This window comes from Calidris pugnax, unplaced genomic scaffold, assembly GCF_001431845.1.
Source record: "Calidris pugnax isolate Ruff unplaced genomic scaffold, ASM143184v1 scaffold208, whole genome shotgun sequence".
Taxonomy (NCBI): Eukaryota; Metazoa; Chordata; class Aves; order Charadriiformes; family Scolopacidae; genus Calidris; species Calidris pugnax.
The window spans coordinates 13,172-35,594 of record NW_015090967.1 but is presented as its reverse complement, the minus strand read 5'-3'; the positions used below and the strand labels follow the sequence as shown (position 1 = coordinate 35,594).

Sequence of the window (22,423 nt, the reverse complement as noted above, 5' to 3'; positions counted from 1 at the left end):
CCCCCCCCCCCCCCCCACGCTGTAGAGAGGACGGGGACAGGGCAGCGACAGCGTTTTCAGCAGTTACTCACTGTGCCAAAAGATGTCCCCATACACAAACGCATCTGCACACAAACAACACCACACACACACATACTCCCCCCTTTGCCAGCTTGCAGGTGCACTGGTAGGAAAACCAGCATCTGCACGGTTCTTGTATATAAAGAACAACACATAACATCGGAGCTTTATGAAGAAGCCAAAGAGAAGCCACTTTTATAGGGAAAATAGGAGTTTCAACAAAGTAGAATTTATCTGTAAGATGCACTGGACCTCAGAACAAAGGGAAATTTTGTTTTTCAGGAAAAAAAATATTTTTCATATTGGATTTAAAAGCTTGTGAGAATTTTTTTTTTTTTTAACACTTTATCACCTAATGGTCACTGGTTCAAAATGCAACTTTGATTTGCATGTTGACATTATAAAAATTGAATCTCAGCTTTTACCTGAATGCTGCTGGACTACATCTGGCACACACATCCTCTTTAACAAAAAGAAAGCAAACCAACTTCTGTAGCCCACAACATGAATATCAGAGGCTATCAAAGAACAGCAGGAAACTTCTAATAGTGTTATAGCTTGTCAAACCTGAGTGGTCTAGAAGTTTGTTTTAGAAAAGTTTGAATTATTTTCTAAGTAGCGCAGCTCCTTTTCCTTCTTTTTTGCTCTCCTTAATTTCTTTCTGACTTTTCTTTCTCACTAATTTTTATCACAGCTTTTAAAAAGGTGAGATCTCTATCGGCTACCCTGTGCAGCATGAGATCCTCTGAGGTTCGGTCACATCCCCCGTAAAAAACTCTAAAATGCAGTGTATGATACGATGTCTGTACTCAGCCACTTCTGTGGCTGAAGAGCAAAGTACAGAGATTGTTAAAGTAAGGGGAGTGGGGAGGGCACTTGCACAGAGGCAGTGAAGTGAAGTCCTGGAATGTGCCCTATACTTTAGAGGAGGAGAGTTAGAGAATAGATGAAGGAAGGTGGGAAGAAAGGATGATATTGCAGAGAGAATATGGGTTAGTGAGAGTAAAATAAAACTACAGGGATAAAGGAAACCAGGAAGAAACAGTGACAGCTTGTCTTGGTCTATTTGGTGTTAGGGACAAACTCTGCTCTTCTCAAGGTTGCTGCAGAACCCCTCTGCTTCTGAAACAAGGTTCAGGCTTGGTTTGGGGTAGACCAAACAAAATTCTGGTAGATCAACCAGAAGATTTATTAACCACCTCTTTCTAATCAGCCAAATCACACAAATGTGTTGATTAGGAGACAAAGACTCGGTATGTGTATTGGCTAAATCAGCATTCAAGAGAGAAATGTCTTCTCACTGAACCTTGGAGCAGCAGGGGGTGGGGGCAACAGGGGAGGTGATGTTGCTTCATCTGGCTTTTCCCTCCTCTCCCACAGGCTGGAGCTACGGTGGTCCCGGATTGAAGTGCAACAAACTGAATATGAAGTGTGTGAAAGCGTGGGAGTGCTGTCTCTGAAAATCACCAGATCAGGACACTCTGCAGAGTCCGCCTTTATTGCTGTGAAGGTAAAGCTAAAAGCCAAGCTCCTAACTGGAAACGTAATAATAAGTAATGAAGCCTCTTAATTTCTTCCTCAGACTTAAAAGGTATTTCAGTAATCAGCAAAGAAGCCATGCAATTCCTACCAGACCTACCAGGACGTTGCCCTTGCCAGTACACATGGTTGGAAAATTTCTGATGATACTTGCTGATTTTTAAGTAGAAATGCTGACTAACCAAAACTGGAATGTTTTGGAGTGGCATTTCAGTTTTGATAACCTTCAGTGACATAGCAGGCTGTTTCCTCTGTCACTGTGCTTGGACAGCATTTGCTACCTTAAAACCCAGGCTTTGGACAACCTGTGGCCTTGGGATTTCTCATTTCCCTGCTTAGGCTGGAGGAGCTCAGGAACTATGGGAGCTTCAACTCCACAGCCATGGCAGCCTCCTCCATTTCTGCCCCTGCTGCCATCAGCCTAGGAAATGGCTCAAAGAACCCTCTATATTTTCAGTAGCAGCCTCTGTCTTATATCAGAAAAATTTGCCTGAGAGCTGCAGATTATAATTTTGTGAATTTGCCTTCATAAATTTTAACTTTCCTTATAAAATGGAAATTCCAGGATTTTACCAGCTCCCTTTGTTAGAAAATACTAAAATTTTCCCTACCAGTTTCTCAAGATTACAACCCTAACTGGAAACACAGTTTTGATTTTTCTTCTACTGAAGTCAGTGAGAATTTTGCTGTTGACTTAATCAGAGGCCATCCTGCCCTGCCCTTGACGGACTCCAGTGACCGTGCTCTGGTTGTACGTGTTTGTGCTTATCCCAACAAGCCTTTGGAGCTAACAGACAGCTCTTCATGCAAACGCTTCTTCCAAGACTTCACAAAGGGCTAAATGGGCAGATGTGGCCAGGCTGCTGCTGCTGCTCTTCCAGGATGCCATGATGTGCCTGTTCAGGGGCCAGGTATGGCTGGAAACCGAGGCACAGTGAATAGCAGTTTGATGATGTCAAGTAGCAGTTTGAGGGGGGACTAGGCAAAATTTTAAGAGAAGCAAATTTTTTTGATTATGGGATTTGCACTGTGAGCAAGGACAGAATGACAGTTGCACATCACCAGGTTTATTCTTTAGGTTTTTATCTATGGGTTGGCATGTATTTTTGAGACTGTGAAAAGGCACACAGTAGCTTCAACACACAGCAGAATGCAGCAGCTTGGTAAAATAAGTCACATCATGGCATTTACTGTTTGATTTCTTTTCAGGTCAATGAAATATCTGCTGTGCTGGGAAAGGACTTTACAGTGACTCCCTCCAAACTTGTTCAGTTTGATCCAGGTATGAAGCAATGCACTGGACAATTTTAAAATTAATTCACTGATTTTGAAGGTGAAAACTCTCATTTTGGTGACTAAAACCTATTATATATACATAGCTAGAGGAGCTGAATAGGATTAAATACACTTGGGCTCATTTTCTGGAAGGGCAGTTGGCTTCCTCTGTGCTTTAGTATCCTCATTACTTAGGGTGAGATGGAGGATGGTCCCTTTACATCAGTTAAAATATCAAAAGTGCTGAAATGATGTCTCCTAATCTCCTCACAGCTAGGCTGTGGAGGACTCATCCTGAGCTGAGCTGTGAGATGCTTTAAAGGTTTAAAGATTTGAGCAGGACACTGGTCAATTTTAGACAAAACTGAGTACAAGTTATGCAAGGTAACCAGGACCAGAAAGGTGCAAAAGAGTGTGAAAATTGTCAGATCTCATTTCCACTTGCACTGTAGTCATAACAGCAGTCTGGCCTTGGCTGAGGCTGTAGGCAGCAAGAAATGATAGTAACTGTATTATCAAAAGGAGCTTGATTTTTTTTTTTTCCTTGGGGAGAATCAATAGTAAAATGTGAAGATACTGGAAAAAGCTACCTCTTTTCTGCACAACTTATTATTATGCTTTGGTATCTCCCTGGGTCTAGGGAAAAAGCAGTCCAGGTAGGAGTTTCACAACTTACTATTCAGAAATTCAGCTTAATCTAAAAAGCTTGGGCTTGCCCATATAAATATATTATCTGGGAATGAAAACCCATTTGCTATCATAACCGCTCCCTTTGCATATGCAAGTCTGAGCTTTTTTGGAACACATCCTGTTGGCATAGTTCAGGATTTATTATGAGTTTAGAAAACAGGGTCCACAGAGGCCTCAGAGGGTGTTGCCTTCAATGCCAGCAGAGGTTATTCCAGGACTGCCAACAGTAAGGTTTCAATGGTAGAAAGTCACAGTGGCTACAGAGGAGATAAAATGATATCATCTGTGGAAGGCTGAGATAAATGGCATATATTTGATGGCAAAAATCAGTGTAAGTGCTTACCTGTATTTGAAAAACAGATATAGGGAATATAGCAAGTCAGTTCCATCCAAAGCCCAGGAATTTTCACTTTAGGGCTTAAGCTTTTTTTTTTTTTTAAAAAAAAACAAACAACTTTTAAAAACTTATAGCTTTAAATTCAGTTAGAGTCACAAAACTGATTATTTTGGAAATGTGCCACTGCAGCCCATCTTGAAAAAAGGTATGTAAATCTGTATGTAAAGGTGTAGGATGAGCAGCTGCTGATTAGTTTCTGGAGCTGGGTAAGGGAGGACACATAAGCAGACAGCAGTAAAAAAAAAATAATCAAAGAACTGGGCGGAAAGGTGGAAATCTGCCCTAAGTTCCAGTGTTTCTGGAACACACATGAAACCTCTTAAACTGATGAGCCTCTATCTGAGACTCTTTATCTAGCATTAGATGGGGTTTTATGTTGTTATTGGGTTTTTTGTTTGCTTTGGGTTTTTTGTGGGTGGTTTTTTTTTTTTTTTTAAGTTTGTGGGGTTTTTTTGTTTGGTTTTTTTTTTTAGTTTTAAATTAGAACATGGAAGAAAAATTTGAGACATGAGTGTAAAAAGTCTTCCATACTGTACTTCCCAGGATTCCAGCTCTCTTTCCTGTAATTTACTATGCAGTCAAGCTTAGCAGCCCCTGAACTGAAATGGCTAGAGATTGTTGCAAAGAGATTTTCAGTGCAAGGCCCCTTCCAAGAATTTTCTTTTTCTGATGGTCCATGCAAATTCTCCAAGCGTGGGGCAGATTGGAGTTATTGCCATTGTCTTTTTGAATATGATGGTAAGTCACACAAAAATTAACTGTGAAGGTGGACAGGAGAGATGCACACCACCCTTCTTTTCTGGCCAGCTCCTTGGTTAAACCAGCTGAGCTCCCTCACAGAGTCTTTTTTGGGTGGCTCACGTCGAAAGTCCTTTGCTTAGGCTTAACCTTAGGGAAGGATCATCCAAACTATTACATTCAAGGCATGAGTTTCTTCATTCTAAATTCAAGATGTTTGATGTGTATTAATTCGTAGCATTTATTGATTGCTTGGTAAAGCTGATAGGTTTGTTTTAAAAACAAACCTCAGTTATGCCAATTGACTGGAATTTTTGGTACATTAGACTGCAATCAATAAATTGTAGTTGAAAGGGGCAGAACAAGACCCTGTCCAAGTTTAGGGGTCTGTTTTTGCTGACAGTTTCCCTTGGCTAGAGGATTCATACTGGAAAGAAGCAAGGAAATAGAAGTTCCGTGAAGGGTCAAAAGAATGTAGGTATTTTTTTGACAAAGTTGCACATATTTTTTTTTATGTTAATTTTGGATGTTAGCATTGACTTCGTGATGCAGGAACAGTTCCCAAGATGTTTTGTTGACAGCAATATGTGTGTGCGTTCAGATCTGTTTCTTTGCTGCCTCTGGCTTTCCTCAACAAATTCTGTAGCCTTTCCGGTAATAACCAGCCTAGTCCTTTATCTTGGAATGACCTTTTCTCACTCCCATAACACAAGCCTGAAGTTACCCAGTGAAGGCAAGCAATGAAGTAAAAATTTCGTAACCAAGTAAAAAACCTGCCTAAAAGGGTGTACTTGAATCTAACATAGTCCTTGATCCATTTGCAGGTATTTTAAATGACTGTTCCATTTTTAAATTAAGCTTTCAAGATAAAAAGCATATGATACATTTTCTTTCAAAAATGGCAATGGAAGTCTGAAATCTTAGTATTGTAGTGTCATTTCCAACATCTTCATCGGCTTTTTGTTACAATGTATGCATTTGAACTGAATCATCATTGCCCAGGAACAAATTCAATCTTAGTGTTATTTGGGAGAACAGCAGGAGTCCAGTCGGTTGGTAGGAGCACAATAGCATGCACCAGCTACTCCATTCTAGTTGCAGACAGGTTAATTAATATATTTCTTTGACATCCTGATTGATTGAAATAGCACTTAAAGAGTAATTAAAATGTTTATTTCTGTTAGGAATGTCAACCAAGACGTGGAATATAGCAATTACCTATGATGAATTAGAGGAAGACGATGAAGTCTTTGAAGTAGTTCTGAACTCCCCTGTGAATGCTGTTCTTGGCACCCGGACAAAAGCCGTAGTGAAAATTTTGGACTCAAAAGGAGGTATTCTCTTTTGATCTTCATCATTAAGAAGGTGGGACAATCTTGGCTGAGTAGCTGCTTATTTTCAACCACAAGTTGTTCCTAACACTCACCTTCAGATCTAAATGCTTAATTTCTTTCTAGAGAAAACAGGCTTGACAGTTGCAGACCCTTTATACTCTCACACAGTCATATTCTTCCTCTTAGGAAACACAGCATGGAGAAAGCAACAAGTACAAAATGAGAAGGGTTCAAGGAAAGAAACCACTTTTCATAACAACACGAGTTCTGTTCTCATTAATTTAAGTGGGAAAAAATGTTTTTTAGGTCCATTAGAATTTTTTTCTCAGTTATTGTATAACAGTTGTTATACACCTCGGGAAAAGATCTATTTTCCTCTCAGAAAAGGAACCTGACAACTAAACCCAGCTCTTAGAAATACATTTTCTAATGCTTAACAAACACAGTTCACAACATTACAGCACACAGCAGTCATCATTACAGAGTTTAGGCTTTTATGTCTGTATTATTGTTGTGCTTTTTGGTGATGAAATATGGTGTGCCTAAAATCACACCAAAAAAAGAAGCAACTGTAGAAAAATACAAATAACCAGCAAAGCAGCTGAGTCCTCTGAAATCTGAAGAGTGTTTTTTCTTCTGGTGCTTAGTGAAACAATATTTTAGATACCTGTGTTGCAATGAATTAGGCTTCATTTTACAAAAATTCCTTTTAAAATTTCAGATCTGTTTTCTCTTTAACATTCATAATGTGAAGCAGGAGTTCATTGACACAATTAGTTTATAGGAACAATAGTGTCCTGGGTTTCTGAAGAGAAAATTCTCTGAGCACAGTGGAAGTATCATCAACATTAGTTAAAGATACCTGTCAATTCATGCCCAAATAAAAACAGCACTCCAAACCCCAATCAGGTATTTTCAGCAGATGCTTGGCTGAAATTTTGATTTGTGGGTAGGCAGATGCATTACATATAAAAACGTAAATACACAGGTAGTAGTTGCAGTCATAGTTACAGCAAATACCATAAATGAGGATGACTGAACAAACAGCAAATCAACCACATCAAGTGAAAGAATCATCCAACTTCTAATGACAAGCTGTTTATGTGCCCATGTCAACGTGACCAGTAATCTGCTCATGCAGTTAGAACTGACCATCTGCCATTTCTTACGCTTTCAGGTCAGTGCAGCTATTCCCATTCCTCTGGCCAAAGCAAGCACGACTTCTGGGGGAGAGGCACGCTGTTCCCAGTTTCCTTGGGCTCCTCATCACCTCCCAGGCCTGGCAGTGCTCCCTTGGAAGTGATCCCACCGCCTCCTTTGAAAGGGATGAGAGAGCACGGAGAAGACCCGCGGCAGGAACACAGCTTGGCAAATCAGTCAAGGACCAGGCTGAGAGTGACTGGAAATGGCAGAATCGTAAGGCAGTGATGGACTCATTTGTGAATTCATTGGGATTTGATATCTTCATTCAGTTGTCATATTTTTGTAGTGAACCTACCTGCCCATACAATAACCATATAACACCGAGTCAGACCCGGGATCTATTTTAAAATACTGGGGAGAAAAAAAAAAAAACAAATTAAAAAAATTGTGGTTTTGAAGATCCCTGTATGCAAGAGAGGAAGAAAACCAGAGTTAGGGGAGGAAACACATGTCAAGCAACTTCAGCAATTATACAGTTTTTAATCTTGTCTAAATTATGGGTCAGGTAGAAGAAGTCACTGGACCCAGGCCAACATATAGAAGGTGTGCATCTACTCCTGAAGTTGTAAAGCTGAAAATATTGTTACCATAAATAGGAAAGAGTTAATTAAAACTTGCCCATTGCTTTTCCTGCTGAAGCTACATTGGTTTAACTAGGTGGTTTAGTAACATTCAGTTTTTGTGATCTTACAAGTTAATGGAATCTATGATTAACACACTTGTAATGTGTGGTTTTTAATGGCTGTTTTCAGAGATGACCGGTTTCCATTCTGAAGGAGAAAGAACTAAACCCAAGATATGTTCTGCGTAATTTGTAACCTAGATCTGATAGTAAATCTTGCATAAAGTCTTTTTGTTTCTATAATGCATGAATATGCCCACCTCATTCTGCCATTCTACCTTTTTCAGGTTCAGCCTTCATCTGTATTTAGAAATGGAACTGATGTGGTTTTCAAAGTAAGAGTATTGAGTATTGCTCAGACATTTCTGTGATTTCTTTCTGATTCTGTTCTTTCAGGCTTTATGACTGCTAGTAATTAATTATGACCAATCTTTTATTTTCCTATGTATCTTTCTTTTTCTTTGTTGTCATTTCCCCTTGATTGCAACAATTTCTATTAGAATGCCTTTTTTTTTATTTTATGGATTTTTTTTATGAGTTGCTTGTTATCTGCTAACCCTCTCTTTTCCCTCTCCTGTTCTGCTTGTGTGTGTGTGATACTGTAAAATGCAGTATCACGGGATGGTATCACTCAAAATAGAGGATGACACCTCGTCAGCTAAAGCAAACAAGAAGGCTCAAGTGTCAGTAATTAACCAAGCACAACCACAGATAAATGTTGTCTCCTCCAGGAAGACAGAAATCCCTCAAGCTGATAAGGCAGAACTGGCATCTGAAACAAACTCAAGACATCAGGTAGGAAACCTTTTGTTTCATAGGCATTTTCACCATCTGTTTTCAGTCATGCTGTTTTCCAAAGTGATTTAACACCTCTGAGATCTGCAGCCTAACTCTTCCCACTTGAAAGCTGAGTTTAACCAATACACAGACAAATTAACAACTCAGCCCTTGAAGAGTTTTCATGTCACAAAGTTTTTATATAAGACCTGTTTAATCTGTTTCGTGTAGCTTGTTTGTTTTGTGTAATTCTTTTCCTTCAAATGTTCAACTGATGCTTCTCTTTCCAGGACTTTTACTCTTTTCCAAAAGCCTGTACACCAGATTTAAAGGGGCTCTTGCATTATGAAGAAAGCGCTCAAAAGTTATTTCAGTGTGATGGGATAATATGGAAACTCTGGAATTCCCAAAGCAAGGTAAAAATGTCACCATGACTATGCATCTAAGTCAGAGCATAGGGTCTACGATGAGTGAGACTCTCAAGCAAAGGACCTTCCTGTAGCCACTGTTGACTTGTACAGGGAATAAAAGAGTTGTCCAGAGTCAAGTTTGCCATCACCAGAAAAAAGGTTCCCAGAGACATGTTGAGGGCTTGATTCCTGGGGTTCCCTTTCCTCTCTGTCACCCACAGGTGCTCCTGGACAGAGCATGCAAGCATTGGTGTCTTGGTGCTTGTGGGTTTGTGGCGAATGAAATCTGTGAGAGAACGAATGGGAGTAAAATGAGCTCAGTTAGGTATTCTGTAAACATACATCCCCTCTGCCACGTAAGATGTCATGCTAATTTTGTTGCCCTGCATTCCCTACACAGACTGCAGGAGGCAGAAAATTATGTCCAAACTAATACGGTCTCTTAAGAGGGTTTTTGGAACCAAAACCTCGTGTCACCTTTAAAGCTATTCATTATGAATGGTGGCTCCTCTGGCAGGCATTTATTTCTTTACATTTTTTAAGCAATACTGATTGGTATACACCAAAGTTCATGCTCAATTTAATTGTGGGGAGGCCATAGGCAGCACCTGCAGACTTCAGTCTGATTATTAGTGCACCGACCTGGATCACTGTAAGCAGGAGTCTGTTTTGCCTTTTCCCCTTCTGTTTTAGGAGGCAAGCACAAAGAAATGCCCCTCTGGATGGAGTCATCATGAGGGCAGCTGCTACTACCTGGTAGTGAATCACAAGGTCACCTGGAACACTGCTGCTCGGGCTTGCAGAGAACAGTAAGAGACTTCTCCAAGTGAATGTCTTTGCTGTGCACTTGCTCTTGCCCCGAGCTGGATGCTGCTCTCGAGGCCATGTTCATTCAGATAAGCCCCACTTTGGTTGTGCTGCGCAGCTCCCCAGAAAATGGAGCTCTGCAGCTCTGTGATTCAGTCCTCATGGGAGGACAGAAATATTTTTAGACTCATAATATTTCAGGTGCTGATACTGCCTTATTCACAACGTGAATTCCTGAAGTTGTCCATCTGCAGGGAGGACGCTTTCCTAATGGGCGAATTAGTTTGGGAGAAGAGAAATAGAGCAAAGATGCAGTCTTTCATCCTGTCTGTCACACCACTTCCCTGGCTCTACCTTCACTTGACATAGCAATAGTGCAATATTGCCAGCTCCTGTGTGCCTCACCATATTCTTCTGAAGATGCAGCTCTTCAGAATCTGTAACTACTCAAAAATATTAACATTCAATTTAACAGTAAATATCTGACTTCTAAGGATAAATAAGATAATAATGATAATAATAGTAATAATAATAGTTGTCTGAAAATAGGAGTCAAATAGAAAATGTGCCAATCCTATTCTTTGGAGGCCTGCTTTGTGATTTTGGTTTCAGGAGTGGTGGCTTAGGACTGGAAGAAAAGCTAGCCATGGTAAGATGGAGCTTGCCCAGGGATCATACACATTCTGAACCTTGTTTTTAATTGTGAGCACCCAGTTCAAGCCCAAGTTGAAGAATAGAGTGGGCTTTGACAGATGTCTCCATTATTCCTTGAAATTTGAAACATGGAAGAGTTAGAGACGAAAGAAACAGAATATATCCAACAAGTGGTTGAGGACATGCAGGAAACATGAAACAGGGACAAGCATGCATAACAAACCTTGATTCATTCCCCTCGGTTATTCCAGATTATGTTGTCTTGCTAACACACAAAAGGGAAGTCTTAGTTCTAATACCTCTCAGCTGATGGAAGTTACTCTTTCCTAAAATGTAGATGCTACCTGCTCTTGTGAGCTCACCACAAATTTCACATTATTAATAGGTCTACTTAAGATTTCAGCTCCTGAAATGGTTTTCTGGCACCTGCTTTTATTTTGTTATTTAACCAAAAGAAAGCTGTAACTTGTGAATATTCTATTTTTTTTCCTAAAGGCTTCAACATTCAATTGATCCGTTGGGAAATTATGTCACTCCTGGGAGGCGTTCCCCATTTTATAAAGTGTGCTCCTGTTGACCCATATTATTTGTGGGTGGTAACTTCATGCTGAAGGCTATAGTGTGCAATGTAGAAGTTAACATGAATAACAGTAAATGAATAACAGTGTTAAACACCTACACAAAAAGTCAAGGCATATCACTGAATCCACAAGCAAAGGAATCTTAGGGCAGTGACAGTTCATTTAATGTCAGACTACCACAGACTAAGGAAGCTTTACTCTGGTAAATGGAGTGCTCCTGTCTCCATCTGGAACTGATTAACAAAAGTACAGCCCAAGGCACACCCTGAAAAGTGGTACAAGAAGATAACTTAATAGTTTTTGGTTTGTGCTTTTGCCCAGCTCCCCATCGGCAATCACCATCACCACCAGAAATGGCATTTCTGCTATTAATACTGTCACTCCTGACATTTAAATAGCTGATATTTCTAACAAGCAAGTAATTCAACACAGAGGTCCACCCTCAGATTTTTAATAGATCAAACAAACATTAGGCATTAAATGGAAAGATCAGAATTGACTTTCAGTAAATCAGCCAATTTCACTCAAAAAATAAGAATCAATTTTATTACTAAAAAAAGTGGCATTATTTTAAACCTCTATTCAATTTTCTTGCTACACTTTTTCTATTATATAGAACGGGGAAAAAAGCACTAACATGGTTAAAGTTGTTTCATTAATGGTCTCCAACTGACCAATCTCCTAACCTCTTAGAGAAAGCATTTATCTTGAGATAATGGACTTGAGACCAAGCTATTCCATCTACGCAATGCTATCAATTTGTTGTGGAAGCAGTTGCTGTCTGGACATAACTGTATGTACATGGGCTTAGGCAAACCCATTTGGGCCACTATGGAGCTTTGACATACATTGCATGTATTTGTTGCAGGTGGCATACCAACCTTTTCTTCAGTTTCCATGTGCAGGGATAGAAGCAGATGCAAAAATGTGCTTGCCCTGATGCAAGTTGCTGTATGCCACAGTGACAGTGTGGGTGGAAAGCATCTCAGCTAATTGCTGTGAAAGCCTTGCACCATTTATAAACCTTCTCCAATGCACTGGAGAGAAAGGTGGTTTAAGAACTCGTTTCTCTTGCTTTGTTTTGTATGCATGAAGAGGCCCTTGGCAGCATGAAGAGAAGCATCTGGGGGATATTACGGTTGAGTGATCCCACAGCAGCCTGATTTAACAACAATTTTTGTGATTTATGTTACAGTTCTTGTTTATTCCATAGGATCACATCCTCCTCAAGGGTCAGTGCTGCCAGGCTCACTCACATGTGGGATGGTTTCACTGCTGCCACTGAAGGGACTCTCCGCTGGATACATAGAACCTACAGTTTTTGCTCTGTTAATCATATTATACCTTCATCTTTTTGAAGCTGAACATTTTATTAGAGCCTAAATATGGTCAGATTTCAGATCCTTTACTGCCAGCATTGTAAGGCAGGGGCTTTTGTTTCATTCAGTTTTTGAGTATTCGTAGCATGTGGGTCTCAGTCCTTGGGAGTCACAGGCAGAACCACAGGTTAGATCCTTCATGATGGCTCAATGTTCCTTAGTGCAAAGCAGGATGGATCCTGCTGCTCTCCTCTCCTAATGCCGTGCTAGTTCTGTGACTGGTTTAATTTATGTCATTGTTAGTGACTCCAGCAGGTACCTGGAGTAATTTTAAAGGCCCAGAGTATCTTGTCTGACTTTCAATGGCCACTCGGGAAGTGCAGGGCTCCTGTAAGCTCTGCGTCATGTCTGCCAGTCTCATCTGAATATTTTGAATACCATGAGACATCGTAAGCAACAGCAGACACCTATTTCAAGGCACCAGAATTACTCCCTCGGTGATCAAACAAAAGCCTGGGATAAGCAGAGCCTCCCAGTGACTTCCCCCTTCACTGTCAGTATAGGACATGGATTTACTACAGCAGTTCAAATTAAATATCCTCCTGTGCTGCAGAGACCTTAATAGCTAGTCAAGTGTGCTTTCGCTGAAGTTAAGTTTATCAGAATGGTACAAAGCTCCTTTAAATGTATTGGATAATTTAATGTAAAATTGGCAAAGTCTTTGTGCTAAGTGTCTGGCATATAATACTTCAAGGACAATGGCTGCCCAAAATATTTCCTTAGCTGGGCAACTGCTCGAAGATGATAGATGCTCTTGACTTGATAGCAAAAATTTTGAAGTACACAGGAATAATTTGAAATTGACTTATTTAGCATAGAAATCAGTGATGTGTGGTTTGTTGTTTTGGTTTTTTTTTTCAATAAGGCATTATGACCCCTTCTCTAGAGTCATTTAAATTAGGAAGTGTTAGATTTACATAACTCCATAATAAAATTATCTTGTCATTTCCTGTGTCTGGTGCTCTGCCTGGAGGTAAAGTTAGCAATATTATCAAAAGTTCCTTCAGGACTGTTCTCATTTCCCTACAATACATCAAAATCCCTGACTAGGTGTAACAATTAGAACAGTTGCTCTCTCTTCAGTCATGTGTGTTTCTCAGACTGTATTTAGAAAGCACTCCTACAGAGAAAAGATTAGATAACCTTATAATTATTGCAGTGCTTTCCTTTCACAGCGCTGAAGTCTCTCCCTGGTACTTGGGTTGAAGCAAAAGTCTGGAACTGTTGTTGCTCAGACCTCCCCTGTATGTCATAAATGATATAGCAGTTACTGATGCACATTGATGCTTTTTGTTTTCACACTTTCTAAAACAATTGAAACAACAGGAGTAAGCTATACTTACTTCAAGTAAAAGACTTAGTTCCAAGGCTTTGATTGTCCTTAAGCAGAAGCCAGATAAAATGCGGTATTTTTGTTCTTGCTCGTCTAATAGTGATACCACAGAAACTGCTGCCCAAATCTCTTCTGAGACCCCAGTTTGGTCACTGGCCAACCACAGTAACTGTGAGGGGGAATGGCATCCTGTCGCTGAATCAGTTGCCTTGGGAAGACACCCTGAATTAACTGAGCCTGCTCTCTGGGACCTTTTGATGAGGAAGAAGATGGAGTACAAAACTTTCCAAGAGCTTTAGTCAGTGTAACAGCTCTGTTCCTGGCTCACTGCAGATTTGGTGCTTGGTTTTGGGAGCCTGTACCATAAGTGGGTGCACAATCCTGACCCCTACCAGAGCACTGATAACCCCTTTGTGCTGGGACAGTCTGCCATTTGCAAAGCCATGATTGATGTTTCTGAATCCATTGTGCCACACCTCTACCTGAGGAGCGTGCACAGATGTCAACGAGATCCTCTAGACTGGAAAACAAATCGTATGAGGAGCGGCTGAGAGAGTTGGGGCTGTTTAGTATGAGGAAGAGGAGGCTTAGGGGAGACCTCATCACTCTCTACAACTACGTGAAAGGACACTGTAGAGAGGTTGGTGCTGGTCTCTTCTCACAGGTAATTAGTGACAGAACGAGAGGGAATGGCTTCAAGCTCCAACAGAGTAGGTTTAGATTGAACATTGGGAAAGAATTTTTCACCAAAAGAGTGATAGGGCATTGGAACAGGCTGCTCAGGGAGGTGGTGGAGTCACCATCCCTGGCTGTGTTTAAGGGCCGTTTAGATGCAGTGCTAAGGGACATGGTGTAGGGGAGGACTTTGTAGAGTAGGGTAGATGGTTGGACTCGATGATCCCAAGGGTCTCTTCCAACCTAGACGATTCTATCATTCTATGACTTTGTTATCTGGCAGCCCCTGAACTTTGGGGGCTCTTGATGGGACTTGTGCAGCATCGCAGGGAAGGCAACAGCAGGTGTGACATTATAGCAAGGCAGGCAAAAAGATGGATAAATAAGAAAGTGAAGCCACTGACGGCTGATAGTTTCTGGCAAATGTGAAGGACACTCTTTGCCTCTTAATGCTTCAGGATTTAGCCTGATCTCTAAATGTCTTAAGAGCAGGCTGCTGGTGCTTGCATGGTTAGTATGAGTTGGAAAACTCCACAGTGGCAAGGCCACTCAGGGACTAGGATTTGCTAGTCCTCCTTTGGTGTTGGCATACTTTAAGTACAAACACAGAGTGGAGCTTAGGCATTGGCTTCTTTCTGAAGTAGTCTGGTTAATGCACACTGCAACTGCTCTCTGATCTGAACTAAATTTGTAGTCATTGCAGACAACCTGACATTACCTCTCAGAACCACACCTCCACTCTAGGCCAGAACCCTAAATTACATGCACTTAGTTCTGTTTTGAAACATGGCCAAGATTTCGACTGTGTTATGCAAAGCTTTAGTTTTGTCAGAACACAATTCTAAAAAGATACAGTCAGCTCTACTACCAAATGGGTGAAGCTGCATCTTTCAGTGGCTTGGATTTTAGTGAGGGCAGGTTATTATTTCAAGGAAAGGAATGTATCAATGATTGTGTCAATGGTTTAAAACATGGTGAGTATGAGGTACAGACTTCCTGTATACACTTCTTTCAGTTGCCTAGCTGATTTAATACTCGTGTTAGAAGAATCAGACAAGGACTTTGGTTGCTCTCCAAGTAATCCAGAATTTTAAGAGTTTACCTTCTTGTAATTATTCTTTCATGTCAGTAAGTAGTGGTTTTCCTGTGGAACATTAGTTATATTCTTTATACTAGAATCAGTGCCCCTCGCTGATAAGTGAATGGGAGATGTCTGTCACTCTGTGGAATGCTAATTACTCTGTCCTCTCTCCTTGAGCCTAGATACCTGGGGAGTCTAGCAAGTGTGGCTAATGAACAACACATGCAGTGGCTGTGGGACTTCAGTGGGAGGAAGCCCTTTTGGATAGGCAAGTACATCAGCTGCCTGTCCCCTCCAAGGGGGGCACCTGGGAAAGCAGGAGCTGCCGCACCAGTTCCAGCCCAGTTTTCAAATGTTGAATTGTCCTCAAGTTTCTACTGCTTTTATTATTTCTAAGCAAGGCATTAAACTGAAAGCTGTAATTTACCTGGCTAATTTTATAAGTTTTTATCGAAAATAAGATGTTTTTATTGCTGGGTTGTTTTTGCCTTGAAACCTTTCCCATTTTAACACTAGCTAGGAAAATAATTTTTGGTGTAGCTCCTACTCTTTGTTTACCTTGCATTTCTTCTGACTGTTACTTAATCTCTGTTTTACCCTTTTTTTAACATCACTTTAAATAATTCTTTATGTTACTGCTAATTTAATGGTGTTGCCTTGTATCAGGAATCCTGTGAATTAATTAGATGATCAGCTAAAGAAGATTTCATCACATCACTTTAGATTCAGCTGTCTATTTCTTATTATGAACCTTTCATTTCATAAGAATCGGAAAGAACCCAGATGGGCCTTATCTGTACCTCCTGATCCCTTTCTCTGAATGACTACCTTAGCTCATGGACCAGTGCTATTGCTTTCTTCTAAACTGTCTTGTTTCTGCTATGCTGCCCCCTTTTTAGGTTCTTTTTTCCAATTCTGAACTGCAATTTTCGGCTTTTAGTAGTTTTCTGAGATGGAAAAGTAGCTACACTAAAGTAACTTTAAAAACTAGCTAGTTTAGGATCATTTTTAATGGGTAACCATTAAAAGAAGTAAAATCCTCTGATAAGAATAAAGACTACAGGACCATTGTGTCAATTTTTCTGATCTGGGTCTCTTCTAGTTCAAAAGACAGGTCACGTCTGAAAATATGCCACCCATGGTGGTCTTGCTAACCCAGAGGCTAAGTGAAAAGATGTTTCTCAGTTTCTATTAGTTAACTCAACCTAATCTTACAACTGTTAATTCCAACAGTGAAAAGAAGGTATACAAAGATCTGCAGGATTTTATTTCCAGAAGGAATCTGAAGGCATCTGAGGCTGCCCAGACTCAAATACAACATTCTGCTTGACATCTTAAGTATCAAAAGAGAAACCTGTAGACATGTGTAAGATGGAAAGAGAGAAAACATTTTAGATAGGCAATAATGAGGAAAAGTATATTTTCCCTTACTCAGATGGCACTAATTGCCTTATGAAATATTAATTTGTATTTTACTTGTGTTCTTCCAGATGGTTTTTTTTCTCTCAGCACAATATTGTATGCATTTTTTTAACAAAGGGGTAGAACAGCATGCTTCTATTAGCATCAGGCTCCAGAGATGATAAACATCACTGATTTGGTCTTACTGATTTCACACAGGCTTGAATGACCAAGTCAATCCTGGACACTGGGAGTGGAATGGAGGAGAACCTGTAACCTACATAAACTGGAGAAGAGGTTCCTACCACTTTCCAAAGAGAGGAAGAAATTGTGTATCAGTGCAGAAGCGAGGAAAATGGCAAGCAACTGACTGCAGGAAGGTCAAACGGAACAGCTATATATGTTCAAGAAAGCTGTAAAGATTGGAGGATGTCTGTGAAAGTGTGTGGACATTCATGTTGTTTCAGTTTTACTTATTTGCAGACATATGAGGGTACGCAGATAGAAAACTGTCCTAATTATCAACAACGTTTATTTTATATGCTGCCAGAGGTGCAGATGCATTGGACTCTAACCAAGGAATACAGGACAGTTGCAAAGATTAAGTTCAGGTTAAGATTTTAAACTCTCCCCAAAGACTTTGATCTGTCACATGCTCACATGTATTTTTACACTAAAGAGCTAGGCCTGAAGGCTTTCATCACATTTCTCTGTAAAATTACCCTTTAAAAAAAAAAGAAAAAAAGTAGCACATCTGTTGATTTGCTTTGCTCTTACTAAGGAGGGGTTGTGAATTTGCTGTTGCTTTAATTCGTTTGAAATGAAAACTGCAGTTTTACCCTGCAGTCACAAAAAGGAAAACTGCTTGGGGTGAAAATGAGGGTAGACTCTGCTCACTAAAACCAGGTCCTCTTGGGTGACAAGGGGAGGGACGTGATGTCAGGAGACTGGGGCTTCTCTCATGGATGCCCTAGTTCAATGTGTTACTAAAACATGAACGGCAGGATTTAGTGAGGAGTCAAGCCTTGTATTTCTTTTTCTACCTCCCAAGGCCAGGTTCAGATGCTAGGGGATCTGCTCACACAGAGCTGCCTATTGTTTCACATTCCTAATCAAAATAGTTCAACCTTTTTTTTTGAGTTGCAGGATGGTGCTGTAATTTTAATGTAATTAAATAATGGGACCTCTGTAAATGTAATGCTGTATCAAAAGATTTACACGCAAAAAAATTAATACTGAAGCTTAATCTAGAATATTATCTGGGGATATTCAGTGATACATGAACATCAATAGGATTTATATGTGTGTATAAACCAATGTAATCGTGAGACATATTTTGTACTAAAGCAGCTATGGCTTTTGAAAAGTATTAATCTAAGTCCTTGTTAGGGATTTGAGGGTTTTAAAAATAATAATAAAAAAATCCAGATTTAGTTCTGAGAAAGGCTTAATAGGAAAAAACAGCTGCCCATAACTTAATTTTAACTTATTTTAAACATATGCTGTTGCAGTGTTACTGTCTCGTAACATCATAGTAAATTTATATTTGACCTGTCAAAAATCTTGCTTTAGGACCTTCTTACTGCCAGCCTTGAAACTAAAAAAAGAATCAAGTCATAAGCTTCCTAAAAAACGTATTAGAGCTCCTCTCAAGCCCTCCCTCTGCCCATGATGAGTGCGTGACAGTTGGTGTGGCACTGCATAGGGTGAATTTGACCCGTACCTTACAAATTCTCTCCCCTCGCATCTGCCTGCCTGCTGCCAGCAGTTGGTTCTCCCCTTCTCCCCTGTCCATCTGTCCCTTCTGCCAGCCTCTGGATCCATTGCATCTGTACAGTGTCTGCACCAGCGGTGCAAAACCTCCTCCTGGAGTTATTCACAGTGGTTTCTCAGTCCTGTGAGGGACAGATGCAGTGGAATCACCTCTCCTCTCTGGGCTGAGGGATGCTGTTCCAGAGATTATTCATCCCTCCTCCTTGCTTTCAGCACGTGTGGGTTATTTATCCTTCCTCCTTGCCTGTGGCACGTTAAATGAGTATGCATCTGAGTAGCTGGATAGTCGTCGTATATATGAGAGAACCTTTCTGACTGCTGCAGATAATCACAAGTGCATTGCAAAATTGGAGGAAAAATACTGTAGGCAGAACCTCATCACCCTCGTTACTGGTACATCTCCACGATTTCTTTCTTTCTTTTTTTTTTTGTTACGGTAATCTGCATGCGAAGCTGCTAGACACTTGCTAGATGCCAACACTTTTGCTTAAGGAGTTTTCTAGATCAACGGCTAATTGTTTCAAAAATTCCTCAAACGAAGTACCTCTGAATACCCATCTAGACCTCTTTTTATTTCTGATAGTTTTCATTGAAAAAAAAAAAAATCTAAAAAAGCACTCCTGCGGTCTCCTGCTGTTGTGTTCTGGAATTCCAGGGAAAATTGACTAAGAGAGCTTGGTTAGGCATAAACATAAACTTCTATTTCTTTAGGGCCTTCTTTTTATAAGAACTGCTGAATTTATTGGTGCTATATTGATAAAACCTGTTGAGATTATTTAAATACCTCTCTTAATTATTTAATAAATGAACGACAACAACAGAGAGGGAATTTTTGACCAAGGTGCTTGTTACTTGATCAGTAATTAAGAAATGATTTATGCCTAGTCTGAGACAACAGTGATCTAAGAAGTTTGCTTTTGTGAGAAGAGGGGAGAATTTCCCTTTTCTGTATTTCATTTGAACTACGTTAAAGTGATTGAAGAGTATGAAGATTTCAGTATACAACAGACTGTTAGTTGTGCAAACTGTATGTTTTACTTGTTTCACTAGATCTAATACTATACACTAATGAAGGTAAAATTCTTATATTTCTGCCCTGAAAGGCTGCTGAATTATTTTTCAGTACCAGGATCTGTTCCAAAAATCAACTCATAAATTTTAATTTGTCTTTCATTAAAAATGAAGTATTTTTCCACAGAGTTTAAAGAATATGACACTCAAATTAGGGAAAGCACAAATAAATCACTTCTGTTGCTGCAGGAAGGTGTTGTCGCTAAGAGGTTTAGTAAAGAAAGGGCCTAAAATCCTGAGAAGTCACTGGGAATTTCTCCAGTCTTCCATACTTTTGACTTAGACCCTTAGTTAACCCAAGGGAAAATCAGTTTTCAGAGAATCAGCACCAGCAGGGGAATTTCAGAGGCTGACAGAAAGAACAAGGAGCATGTAAATTCCAGTGTTCACCTATGAATGCCACATTTCCTGGATAAACAGAGGATTTATTTCACCAGAGCTATCCATATGCCTTTTAAGAGCAGCAGAACCAAGATGCAACAGCTCAGTGAAAAGAACCCAGTGGTCAGCCTAGATTTCTATAATGGGGTGGGCAACACAGCCTCTTTATGTGCCTGTCGCTTTTAACCAGATTTTCGTAAATCTTTTGACCAATTTGACACAAACTTGAGAGAGAAACAGTTGACTGAAAGGCAATGGTTATGAAAAAATTCACAGGCAACTGGCCACAGGAGCACTTCTTCTGAACAAAAATAATCAAAAACATTTGTGTTGTTATTAACTTCACAGAAATAGTTTTTAAGCTAAAAAAAATAGAAACGTTTTCCAGATCTCTTTTGCACACACAGAAACTTACTGAATGCCTTCAAGTCTCTATTCACTTATTCTAAAATTATAATAATAGGTTGGAGAGAATTATACATAAAATTCTGTGGATACTGCGATTTTTTATTATTTACATCACAAGACTGGTGCTATTGTAATTCTTGTATTCAGAACACTATATGTATTGTTATGTTTAAATTTGTAACGTGTGTTAATACAAACTGAAACATATTTTGGTAAATACATATTTCTTAAGTTTCAAAATCTCACAAAAGCTTTTTTTCTAGTGATAAAAAGCATAATATTGGGGATAATAGAAATGTACTTATAGTTAAGTATAATGTACCTACTGTTTACTGTATGCAGTTTCTGAATTCTGTTTCTTCTTCTGTATGAGCTTATTCCTGAATTAATTCTATAAAGATATTTGCATTGTGAGCAAACCATTTTTAAAAGAGAAAATGTTGTTTTATTTTGAGAAGTAAATTTAAGAAAGGTTACAGGTCTGCAAACAGATATACAAGAGGAAGAATGAGTTCAAGAAAGACAGTCCACAAAACTGAATTTTAAGATGATTCTTGATTTAAAGGAGAAGGTGAAAAAAAAAAGGTCATTGCCCCTCAGTAACCTCAGTCATCTTCATGGAAGAGATGCAGATGTCACTTCTCTGCTCTTATTGCCTTTAAGAAGCTGTGCTGCTTGTAATATGGATAACTGCTACTCTAATTCCGTTGCTTTACTACTACCCTCTGCATTCATACACAAGCAGTATAAGGTTAGAAAATTAGAACACAATAGGGTTTGTTTGTTTATTTTTATAGTGCTGAGATTTGTTTGGTTTTTTTTTTTTGTCAGAAGTAGTCCTAATGAAAAGGAATCTGAAATCTGAAGTACTGGATATAAGCTCAGTAAGCAAAAGAATATATTCACACAGATGAAATTTTCATTTAACTCTAAATATTTATTTTTACTTAATAAAATAAATTTTATCTGCATCATCTTCCTTGGATTACAGTACAAACTTTTTCTTGGTGCTGTCAAACTCTTCAGTGAATCACACTGCTCTCGAAATTATTCAGGGCAATCAAAGAAAGAAGAAGTGTCTTTCTGAGAACTGAAATGTCTCCTCGCCCAGACTCTTTCTCCCCTGGGTCCCTGTCCCACAGCTTAACAAGCTGAAGCAATCAGGCAGGTAACCAACACAGCTCCTCAGGCTGGGTCTGGCGTCGGGCACACTCTCCATTAGGCAGTACATATGCACCGGTACCATTCAGGGGATGTTTCAAGAGAGTGACACCTGTCCCAAACTACCAGCCTGAGAATAAAGAAAAAAAAAAAAAAAAAAAAAAAAAAGGGAGAAAACAAAAGAGGCTGTGCCTTAAAACCAAGTTTGAAATTTTATAGGCTTTTACTCCATAATTTGTACTTGAGCCTTCTGTTATTTTTAAACAAATCTAATTTCTTACAGCTGTAAAAAAAAAAAAAAAAAGAGAAAAATGGAGAGAAATATAGAGAGAAAACCATCCCCTGCAGCATGTGCATGTACCAACAGCCACCAGAACATGGGCCGGTACACAGGAAAGGGCACTGACCCTGGCATTGCTGGACAGACACAAACAAACATTTTCAAGTCTGACCACCTACATTTTGGCAGAAGTTTGAAACTTAAGACTCTGGTTCTGTTGCTACAGCTCAGAGAAAAGAAACAGAGAAATGTGAGCAGGAAGGTATAAATAAATGAGTGAAGAAAGAAACAATGCAACAAAGGCCTGGAAACTGAGTAGTGAAGGGGCCAATTCCTGATGTACAGTATCAAAGGTTGAAGGTACAAAACTAAACACAGATTTGTTTTCTTTCA

General features: G+C 39.6%; 1 protein-coding gene across 3 annotated transcripts in view; it reads left to right on the top strand.

The window, feature by feature from the left end:
- FREM1 (FRAS1 related extracellular matrix 1) overlaps nucleotides 1-21,027 on the top strand; it is a 76,397-nt gene extending 55,370 nt beyond the window's left edge. For 2 of the 3 annotated variants that reach the window (XM_014952621.1, XM_014952622.1), the window contains 10 exons: nucleotides 1,441-1,570; nucleotides 2,809-2,881; nucleotides 5,884-6,033; nucleotides 7,211-7,449; nucleotides 8,146-8,193; nucleotides 8,471-8,653; nucleotides 8,926-9,051; nucleotides 9,739-9,854; nucleotides 15,738-15,823; nucleotides 17,176-21,027. In XM_014952621.1, coding sequence (XP_014808107.1) covers nucleotides 1,441-1,570; nucleotides 2,809-2,881; nucleotides 5,884-6,033; nucleotides 7,211-7,449; nucleotides 8,146-8,193; nucleotides 8,471-8,653; nucleotides 8,926-9,051; nucleotides 9,739-9,854; nucleotides 15,738-15,823; nucleotides 17,176-17,375 — 1,351 coding nt within the window. In that variant the 3' untranslated portion in view covers nucleotides 17,376-21,027. Of the gene's footprint in view, nucleotides 1-1,440; nucleotides 1,571-2,808; nucleotides 2,882-5,883; nucleotides 6,034-7,210; nucleotides 7,450-8,145; nucleotides 8,194-8,470; nucleotides 8,654-8,925; nucleotides 9,052-9,738; nucleotides 9,855-15,732; nucleotides 15,824-17,175 lie in introns of all 3 variants that reach the window. The other variant, XR_001413221.1, reaches the window with a different exon arrangement.
- The last annotated feature ends 1,396 nt before the right edge of the window (nucleotides 21,028-22,423 follow it).